The following is an 11,643-nucleotide window of genomic DNA, read 5'->3' as shown; positions in this document are numbered from 1 at the left end:
TATATATACAAGCATAAAATGATTTTTTGAAAAAAAAAACATAGAATAAAATTTTTTCCAATACTTAATTTTCGAGATAATCGAATTCAAAAATTTATTTCATATATATTGAAATGACTTGTAATTGTAATTGCATTTGTGAACAATGTTTACATGATATTCATGAGTTATTAAATTCAAGAAAGAACAAAAAGATATTTCACATTTTACATTCGATAAATTCTAATTTAATTATAATTATATACGCACAAAGTTTATTTTTGAATGATTGTATAAAAAATGAAGCAATAAAATAAAATTTAAGAGTTTATTCCATAATTTTTATAAATTTCTTTCACAAAGAATCATCTAATACCCATTTATATATGTTATTTAATAATAATCCTTTATATAATCCTTTATATAATAATTACTATAATTTACTTTCAAAATGATTTTTTGAATTATTTTTATATATTCATTATAACTTGTAAATAAATTTATAAATAATTTATAAATAAGTTATTTTTCTATAATTGAATTTCAATAACAATTTTTTATATAGTAAATATTTCTTGAATAAACTTTAATTTTTATATTGTATTGTTCAATGAATGATAATATACCATGTTTCAATTCAAAATATTTTTTCCAAATAAAATATATTTATAAATGTTTAGAATTTATTATAAAGTTTGGAACAGAATATATAATTTTTTAAACTTGAAATATATAATATGATCCAGATTTAACATGTCAATATATTTTATGAATTTAAATAAATAAAAAATATTAAACAAACAGAGGTTAATGCATTATTAAAAAGTTATAAATAAAAATATGAAATAAGAAGGAAACAGTTAAATTATATTTATAAGTAGTTTTATATAAACTGTGTTTACTGTACATTATGATTATTAAATTAATACTAATTTTTATTTAATATTAATTATTATTATTGGCATTAATTTTAATATTAAATATATAATTGTAATTAGTATTTTTTAGTATTCCATTTTAAAATGATATCTATTCTTAGCAATACAACATTGATAACGGTTCAAAATTAAATTTATTGCATAATTTATTTGTATTTTGTTTTATCATAATAAACGAATCATTAATTTTTTATATCAATTCATCATATGTATTTATTCTTTTAAAATTTTCCAGATAAAAATTAAATGTGCAAAATGTAAGATTGGATATCTTCTATCCATCTTGGAAAAAAATGTATACTTAATGTTTAAATGATAATCTTTGTCCTTCTTTGAATTATAATTTTTATTATCGCGAAAAAGGAAGCGTATCTCGATTTACGCGACAGCATAACGAAACGAGCGAATAATAGTACAATTATAACCTTGAGATTGATTAAACGTTCAAAACAGGATTCAATTTTGGATTACATAATTTCAAAGAAAAAAAGTAAAAAAATATCGAACAATCCGGGATAGAAATATCGAGAAAGTAATGGAACAACTCTTGGCGCATAGGGAAATTTTCCAAGTAATAGTATTGAAATTTTATCGAGAAAGTTTCCTGGAAGTGACAGAGATTCAAATGGATTGTTGATTGCCCATCGATATCTCGAGCCGGGAACCTTGAAAACGTTTACAATAGTGGATTATGTGTTAGAAGATTTCAGTCTCGGAATAGAAAGATAAAGAGAATTTTTATCGAGAAATATGTAAACATTGAGAAGTTAAGTTATATATTTTTGCAATTAATTGATTGTCTATAATATTTGTCTGCAATCACTATCTGTTAATATAAAAGTTAATATAAAATTTACATTTTATATTATATCTATAATATTTGTTTGCAATATTCACTATCTATTAATATAAAAGTTAATACAAAATTTACATTTTCATCTTAATTCACACTTAAAGATATGTTACTGAATGATGTACTTATCCAAAAATATATTTTTATATATAATTTTACAAAAAGAGAGAAGAATCGTTACTTATTTGGTTATTATGAAACGAACAAGTACGTTTCAAAAAAAAAAAAAGTTGAAAAGAACGTGCACAATGATCAGATTTACACGAAGCCAGAGCTCAACGTCGATAGCGGCGGCTTGCTAGCTTTGTATCGTCCCTCTCTCTCTCCTCTTTGGTACACTAAGGACGTCGCTATCGCTGCTATTGATGGAGGTATCGCCGCCACCGCCACCGCCACCGTCACCGTCACTGCCGCCAGTCTTCCTCGTACGCCTTTCACCGCGCTGGTCTCAGTTCGCTGTTGCCTCTCATCAGCTGTAGATGTGCTCGAATCAAGTGGACCGTTTGCAAATTCTCAATTTCGCGCGTGAACGTTTTATATAAAATATTCTTCGCATTCATATGTTTGTTCGTCGTATTTCTAAAGAGTTTGATTGAACAAGTTTAATCCAATTTATCGAAATTGAAAAAGATCAACTTCTTAATTGAGAGTAAAGTTCTCGACGTGATCAAGCCTGTGATATACCAAAGCTGAAGCGTATAAAATTAAAAACACGGCATCGAGTGATTGTTGTCTTCATGGTAAGGGATTGAATTCGTCGTAGAAACTGGTGGAGAAACGCCTAACGCGGGATCCACAGGTGGTTCGATTATTTCGTGATCGTTTTGCGAAAAGTTAAACTAGAAGAATATATCCTGGTTGAGTGAAAGTAACTCGAACTGATTAATCGGCTAATTCGTGGCCGTGGTAAATCCCGGTGGCTCTTAATATAATCGCGATAATACGTAATGTAATAATTGTGGATTAAATATTCAGTTTGTGCGACGGAGAGAAAATCCTACAGTTTCGTGCAAGTTTGAATATTGAATTGGTGGAGAAAATATAAGGTGATGACATGTACAAAATATGTATGTCGAATTATTAATAATTTTTGTTTCTTTGACGATGGAAAATTTAATGGGATGAAAGTTTAATGGAATATATTCTTCGTTATTCATTCTGATTTTTCCCAATATTGCATCACATATCAATTCGAGCATAATTCCATAATTTAGAGAATTCTTTAAAGAAGTAGTAAAATATCACATCACAGAAAAGATATTTTTCGAGTGTTGATTATCTGTTTAAAAAGAATTAATTTGAATCGAAATGTAACATAATGTAATCATTATCGTCTTTAATAGGAAAAAAGCGATAATGATATCTGGCAAGTTAACAGCCATTCTTATCAGCTTTTTATCCTGAACAAAAAATGATTCCAACTCGACTAACTGGTATTATCGAATTCATATTCGTGTTTTTATTCTTATAACAATCGGAATATATTCTCAAATCCTTCTCTTTTTTCCTCTTTCCATCTGAAAAATAACAATTTATCAAAACTTATTCTCACATGAAAGATGGGAATAAACGTGTGGTAAATATCCCAGATATGAAACATCGTGCGAAATAGATCGAAAAGTGTGACGCAACGGATCTGGTAATCGAGCGTGGGGCAATTAGCTAACGAAGTTATATACTACTACATGATTAAGTGCCGGTTGTTCCCAAGTGCACAGTGAGAGAATGATCGCGGAAAAGAGAGCGAGAATAGATTGCAGTGGCGGATTCTGATGTACGCTTGTTGAAGAATTTCAATTTAACGACCGGTTTTATCGCCCAGTTATCCCGATTAATATTGAAGCTGCGTGAGCTCGATAAGCTTAACGGTGATTCTTAGCCACTGATCGACCATATCTTTTCTCGTTATCTACTAATGAAATAACGATAATTAAACGCCATGTCGCGGCCATGAACGAGTCGAGGAGAGCTAACTCTGACTAGCCTCTGTTGCACTTCGAATCTAGTTCCTTTCGCTTGCACACAAGTTCGCTTCGGTGTTTACTTTCAACAGCTGACTTCCAGAGATCCGTCCAATGGCATCGACCTTTTGGATCATTTTGTAATCCAATTTTTTTTTTTTTTTTTTTAGAATTTTAAGAATTTGATTTGAATTATTTTTAAGGGATTTATATTGTAGATCAAAGATTTAAAATTATTTTTCTTTTTTTTTTATATTAAATATTCTATTAATTTTTAATTTATTTTGTATATGTAATCAATGCTATAGATATCAATAGTTATTATAATTTTGATAATCATAAAGAAAAAGATATATCTGATCGATTTCAATGATTTTTATATATATAATAGAAAACAAGATTGTGAACTATTTTTTCCTGTATATGTAAGCATCATTCGATCTTAATTTTCCAGATATTTGAAAAAGATAGTTGTTATTACAACATTGAATTTCGTTTATGCATCCATGACAACTGCCATGGCCACTTATCTACTATAAACACATAACAGCGATAAACAACTAAAATTGTATAACGGATGAACTATTTCCTCGTGAATTTTTATGAATTTGAAATATCTAATTCTCAATATCTTACATCAAGTTTGGACATTCTATAGAATATCTCAAATACGGAATGCGAAAATAAAGAATAATATAATCCTTGAATGATTAAAATTACAATGATCGAAATCACGATGAAATCAGCTTTTTACTTAATATTTATTATTATAACATCAGTGCATTCTGCGATCCGAACGAAAATAATATTAGTTCACCCGTTATACGTTTGAAATCGCTACCACACACTGTGATGTGTTATATAAATAGTTGATAAATGACATGTTGATACACACACATTCATGATATGTACAGGTGAAATTCAATAATAGCAACTATTTTTTTTTTCTTTTTTTACGAATATTTTGAAAATATTGATTCTTCAAAATTCTTCATAAGATATTTCATTTTAGATTTTTAGAAATTTTTAAAAATAATAAAATTCTAATTTCAGTTTTTCTTACATTCTTAGTTTCTAAGAATCAATTAAGTTTTTTCTAATTTTTTTTTAAGCAAGGATTTTAATTATATATGATTTTTAGATATTTTTTGCGATGAAAATAGAATTTTCCAAATTTTTTAAATAATTTTTAGTTTTGCACTTTTAAGAAATTATTTAAATTAATTATTTATTGCTTTTTTTATATTATTAAAAGAAGTTTTAAAAGTCGAAGGAATTTTATAGAGAAAATATATAAAAAATATATTAAATATATATACAAAAAAATGTTAAAATATTTTTCTATTGAAATATTTTAAAATAATAAAGAATTTTTTTACAATACTAAAAAGTATTTTGGAATATTAAGAAAATTCTTAGAAATTAAATAGAAGTCAAATATTTCTTAAAATTTGTTGACACAATCTAAGAAATTTTACGAATTTTAAAAATATTGAAAAATTGTTTAAAAAAACTTTGAAATTACAGGAAAATTTTGAAATATTTTGAAATACCAAATAATATGTTACGATACCAAAAAATATTTTGAAATATTTCGCAGTCTTTTGAAATAAATGATTTTCCTTCGTAATCTTTTGAATCGCTATAGAATTTTTCAATATATGAAAAAAATCTTTTGAAGTATCAAAAAAGTATTATATTCAATAACTCTATTTCATATCTTTTTATTTTTACTTTAATTTGAAACTTTCAATGAAAGAAAATCACTTTAAAAAAAAACAAAATCTATTAAATATCTATGAAATATCAAATTTTTTGCAAAAAATAAGAACTATTTTATTTTATTTTACAAAGCACAAAGATCGACCGATTGACAAAGAATAAGAAGTTCTTATAAATACATTATTCGAATGTAATCTCATGATATTTCTAAACATGTACATTTGAATCATAAACATGTACTTACTAGATATTCTCGAAGGATGCGTTGGTAATACATAGAATGTTAAACTTCTCACTGTGTTTATTCTCGAAACTGTTTATCTATTTGCAATACGATTACATTAATCACATCATCACTTTATTACCATTCTTTACTCACTTTAGTGTCATAATTTTTATGACAATCATCAATTAATATCATCTACAGAATTAAAGAACATTGAGACGATAACATCTTTTTACTAACTTTGTTTTATTCTTTCAATTATTGTTCTGACTTTTTCATCATTATATATTTTGTTTTTTAACTGACACTTTATCATTGTAATATTTTATATTAGAACAATAAAAAATTTTTAGAAAAGAATAATAAAATTAAATATAAATATAAAAAAATAATTAAATGATTAAAATATTTATTTATATTTATATTTTATATTATATATTTTATATTATATTCTATATTTGTATACATAAATATTTGTATATAGTATGTTATATAGTTGTAAAACATATGTAATTAAAATGTTTCACACTTTAAATAAATTAAATAATCAAATTTTGTTTAATGAAATTATAAAAATATGTAAAATAATAAATAAATATATGCTAAAGATTAACATAATAAATTGATTTTTTTTACTGATATAATTTTTCATGCAATATTATATATAACTTTTTATAATCTATATTTATAAAATATATCAAATATTTAATTTAATTGGATATTTTTGGAAACAAGCATAAAAATATTACTTTATAAAATAAATTATATTTTTCAAATATTTTATTTCTATCTACATTCAATGTGTAATATCCATTCCAACAATATCCATTTGAGAATATGGCGTAGCTTAATACGTTTTATCGAAGGCGGAAATGATACAGTTAATAACATCTCCCATTTCGTTTCCATTATAGTGTGGCTCCCTGGAGATCGGCGAGGAACGCCAACGTCGGGTCGCTATGATGGAGTCCCTGTGCCAGGTGAGCGGCACCAAGAACATTGGCGGCAACGGAGGCAACGACAACAACGCGAACACCAATGGCAACAATAACAACAATCCGAATTGTCCAGATCCCCAGCAGAGGCTGGCGGTACTCAGTTTCGATCAAGTTAAACGATTGAACGATGTCATGAACGAAGTGGTATGCATCCACGGACGTGGAAATTTTCCCACTTTGGAGGTCAGATTGAGAGATCTGGTCAATGTGGTCCGTAGTAAATTGGAATCTGATCCGAGTAATGGTGGTGCCGGAATGAGGGTACGTGATATAAGATTGAACGGTGGTGCCGCTTCTCATGTTTTGGCCACTGAATCACAACCGTACAATGATCTGGATCTGATCTTTGCCGTGGAGCTTTCGAGCGGACGAAATTATGACAAGGTGAAGGCCGCAGTACTCGGCTCGCTGTTCGACCTGCTACCAGAAGGTGTCAGTCGTAAACGTATCACTACTTGTAGCCTGAAAGAGGCTTACGTGAGCAAAATGGTGAAAGTGAATAACGAAGGTGACCGGTGGTCCCTAATCTCCCTCGGGAATTCACGAGGTCACAGGAATGTCGAGCTGAAATTTGTTGATTCGATGAGGCGACAGTTTGAGTTTTCGGTCGATTCGTTCCAGATTGTGCTCGATTCGCTCCTCTTGTTCTACGAATGCAGCAAACTACCTATTGGCGAAAATTTCTATCCGACGGTAGTAGGTGAATCAGTATATGGTGACTTCCAAGAAGCGTTATATCATCTTCACAAGAAATTGATCTCGACAAGGAGTCCGGAAGAGATTCGCGGAGGTGGTCTGCTCAAGTATTGCAATCTTTTGGTTAAGATGTACAAACCCTCGCAACCCGAATACATAAAGACTCTCGAGCGATACATGTGCTCGAGATTCTTTATCGATTTTCCCGATATTAGCCAACAACGCGCCAAACTTGAGAACTACCTGTGGAATCACTTCGTCGGTCCTGAAGAGGAGACCCTTAAGTATCAGTACCTGATGTTACTCCATAATGTAGTGGAAGAATCTACTGTATGTCTCATGGGCCACGAGAGACGACAGACTCTCGCTTTGATCGAAAATCTTGCCTACCAGGTATTGTGCCAAGAGCAACAACAACGATTGACGAATCATCAGCAAGCTCCACCTGGACCACCCGCCACCTATGTATACGCGAACGGTTATTATTATGCTCCAGTGATACCTGCGTGTTATACATGCACCTGCAACTCGTGGATGGCGTGCTCGTCGTGATGCGACATCGACACTAACGCCATCGTCGCCACTAGTACCGCCATCACTACCGCTACGACAACTACCGGCACGGTCATCGACGTCCGCGACATCTCTGCGATCATTACCGATTATAAAACTATCGATGAGACTTTGCTTACCGACCACGGGGGCGAACATCTACTACCAGGATATAATCGACGAGATTGGGATCATCATGATCCTTGTTTATTCAAAAATATCGAGAATGATGATGATCGATCATTGATTGTTCACGGGCCAAAGGAGTATTGTTTAGTTCTCAGTTGACGCTTGGACATGCATCAAACATCACACATTGACCAATTCAGAGTGTGACGTAAACGAGTAGTATTCTCGTTGAAATGAAAGCAACAGAAAATGAATTCGCCGTGATCGATTCGATGATGGATCGTAAAGATCATTTGAACGGGTCGGTGATGATGAACATAGATTCAGGGAAGACTGAAGAGACTAAAAAACCAAGAAGATCCAAAGCGAGAATGGGAATATTCGATTTGTTACATTATACGTTTTCGTCTATTCGTGCATCTTTCTATTTCTCCTGGACGTGTTTATCCAACTGCAATAGACGAATCAGTTGTCGTGGAGGAAGGACCAAAACACGATGGTACTTGTTATAATACAGTCGTAGGGGATCAACTGAGAGACTACAAGACTCCAAACGAAACAAAATAAAAAAAAAAAAAAAAAAAAAAAAAAAAGAATGATAATAAACAAAGCGAAACAGATAAAAAAAATAACAGAAAATGTGTTGTGCCTAACGAATTCAAACGAATAGTGGAGAGAAATGTAATCCGTTTGCGTACGCGCGGTAAATGATAGACTTTTAACGTTACATTCTTATTTGTGCGCGCGTCGATAGAACGAAATATAGACGCATATAACTTGCAATAGTGGCGCGAGAAAAGCGGAGACTGTGCGTGCATCGAAAAAAAACATGTTTCAAAGTCCCTGGGGAATAGTAGCGCTGCCATTCAGTTCGCCAAGGCATCAGCTCGCCAAGATTCCGAATAATAGCGATAAAAGAAAAATCAATTGTGAGGCGGAGAAGCGACGACGAATCGAGAGATGTATGGGAGAAGGATATTGAGAAATTCGAAAGACCGACGACGAGAAAGAAAAAACGAAAGGATAGAGAGCGCCTGGAATTGAATCAGAAAATAACAGAAACAATTGTTAGCGCATATGGAAGCGTCCGTTAGCGTTCCACGGTCGCTCTTTCTTTTCTTTTTTTCCAGACAAAAAAATGAAAAACAAAAAAATAAAAAATAAAAAAATAAAAAAAAATATATAACGAATGAACATAATGTTTCGAAAATACTATACTAAAAGTAGTGGTAATACACAGATTTCACAAAAAAAAAAAGCAACAACAAAAAAATAAATTTAAAGCAAACAGCAGGCTACGAAACATTAACGGATGTGGCGTTTGCTAAAAGATTAATTATAAATATATAAATAAATATATATATATTTAAAAATATATATAAATACATGTATAAAATCTGTGTATAAATATTAATGTGTGGCTGTGAACACATTTCATTTAGATACTACTGTAACGTGATATATAAGAATTGAAAAAAAATTGAGGATGAGCGGCGCGATCCATGTGACAACATGAGAGAGGACGAGAGTTTGTACGCGGAGATAGAGAGTGTGAGAGTGGGAAAGAGAATAAAAGAGCAAAAGAGATAAAGAAAGAAGAAAATTAACCAGGGGTGAAAGACGATTCCATTCGTTTTTATCTTTTTCTAATTTTTGCGTGAACCAGCGCTGTCATGTCGCAAATAAACAAAATGAAAACATAACAAACACACACATATTCGTACATCTTGCGAATCATAAAAAGTAAACAAAGATGAAGGTTAATCCAAGTAAAAAAAAAACAAACCATGAGTTACTAAAAACACATATATGGAACATGAGATGCTAAAATAATAAAAACAGCTATTTTTTTCTTCTTTCAATTATATTATTTCAGAAAAAGCTCAAGAAACCATCAAAGAACGTGTCGAATGAAATTCAAATAAATTAAAAAACAAATTTCTCCTCCCTATATGCGAAATTACGTACATGATCACATAAATGAATACATATATTTTATATATATATTTACATATATGTGAATTTAAATACACACACGTTTGTGTGATTGAGTAGTCTTTTGATCAAGCGACGATTAGTATTCTTTGGTAGCGGCGACAGTCAACAATCAGCTCTGCTTGCATAACTTTTTTTTCTTTTTAGATACCGATAATTATTTAATGCTATATCCTGATGCTATATCCTGAGATCCGTTGATAGTGTGTCACAAAGAAAGAAAGAGAGGAAGAGAGAAAAAGAGAAATAAAATATACGTGTATTCGCGTGCCCATGTTTCTCTGCCCATGATAAAACGTATTTGCATAATAAAACATAATAGTACTCAGTGCGACGAACTTGCAAATTGTATATCGTTCTGCGAATCGTTGTATTATACACACAAACGAGCACGCATGTGTGTGTATCCACGTGTGTATAATCCGTTCTATATATGCACAGAGAATACACCACCAGCCACAGATCTTTGAGCGTTCCACGCGTCTGCAGATGTCTCTATCTTTCTATCATGTTTTTGTTCTATCTCTGTCTTTCTCTCTTTCTTTCTCTGTATAACACGTAATATATGTCATGTACATATACACATACGGTAGCGTTAATATATAAGGCTGAGCGAAAGAAGGGATGAGTGTTCGCGACTTGGCGTCTCTCTTTTATGTGCGTGTTCGTATCGACTGGTGACCCCGTTAGTCAACTCAGTCAGTCACTTTGCTCGCTCGCTCGTTCACCAGCTAAGCTGCTTCTAGCCAGGCGCGTTTGCTCGCTCACTCACTCTTCCTTTCAGTTTGCAAGCGAAAGTAAAGGCCTAATAAAAAGCCCGCAAACTGGTTTTTCAGGTATATCGCGTGTTAATGCTAAGGAGAGCCAGGCCGACTAGCGACGTTGTATGCACCCGGTGTACACTTCTAGCCGCTTGTTCCCTGTTTCCTTCAATATCATCACTACATTTTCTACCACCTATCAATGATTCTTGTAGTAGTTGTTTCCCTCGCGAAATTCAATTGATTTTCTTATGTTTCTGCAATATATTTTGCAGAGACAATTGTTATTACTAAAAATTTTATTTTTTTCATTGTTGATTTACATAATCTGGTTGAAGATACGCAGAAAATTCGCGGTAAAAAAAGATATTCATAGAAAAAAGATGATAGTATTATAGTGATTAGTAATTCTGAAAGCGTTTTATAAACGTTATTTTTGAATTAGGTTACTCAATTAAGAATATAGAATTGAACTATTTTCTTCTTTGATATAAAGCTTTGGTAATTTTTTTTTTTTTTTTGAGTTTGATGCGTATATATTGTTTATGATTAGCATCAGTGATCTTACATTTTTTAGGTTTATTACAATAGGATTTTGAATGTTAGAATAATTCGAGTCGAAAATAGCAATTTGGATCGATATTAAGTTTATCTTGAAAAAATCAGAATAGATAAGTTAAAATCTTATCTTAAATTCATTTTCAAATATCTCCAGAATGTGTTCCGATTTAATAAATTTTAAGATATTTAGAATTTGGAATTAGAAATGAAGTATAGTTTAACATTTAAAGCGGAAATTTATTTTATAAGTTCGATAATTAATAAATAAAGAA

At 30.9% G+C, this 11,643-nt stretch overlaps 1 protein-coding gene across 4 annotated transcripts in view; it reads left to right on the top strand.

Moving 5' to 3' along the window:
- LOC102679078 (terminal nucleotidyltransferase 5C) overlaps window positions 1-8,346 on the top strand; it is a 243,083-nt gene extending 234,737 nt beyond the window's left edge. For 3 of the 4 annotated variants that reach the window (XM_006623742.2, XM_006623741.2, XM_006623743.2), the window contains one exon: window positions 6,594-8,346. In XM_006623742.2, the coding sequence (XP_006623805.1) occupies window positions 6,594-7,925 (1,332 nt within the window). In that variant the 3' untranslated portion in view covers window positions 7,926-8,346. Of the gene's footprint in view, window positions 1-2,793; window positions 2,817-6,593 lie in introns of those variants that run through there. The other variant, XM_031514240.1, reaches the window with a different exon arrangement.
- Window positions 8,347-11,643: the final 3,297 nt, after the last annotated feature.

This window comes from Apis dorsata, unplaced genomic scaffold (genome assembly GCF_000469605.1).
Source record: "Apis dorsata unplaced genomic scaffold, Apis dorsata 1.3 scaffold_935, whole genome shotgun sequence".
Lineage (NCBI taxonomy): Eukaryota > Metazoa > Arthropoda > Insecta > Hymenoptera > Apidae > Apis > Apis dorsata.
The sequence above is the reverse complement of the archived record's forward strand: the minus strand, read 5'-3'. Positions and strand labels throughout refer to the sequence as shown.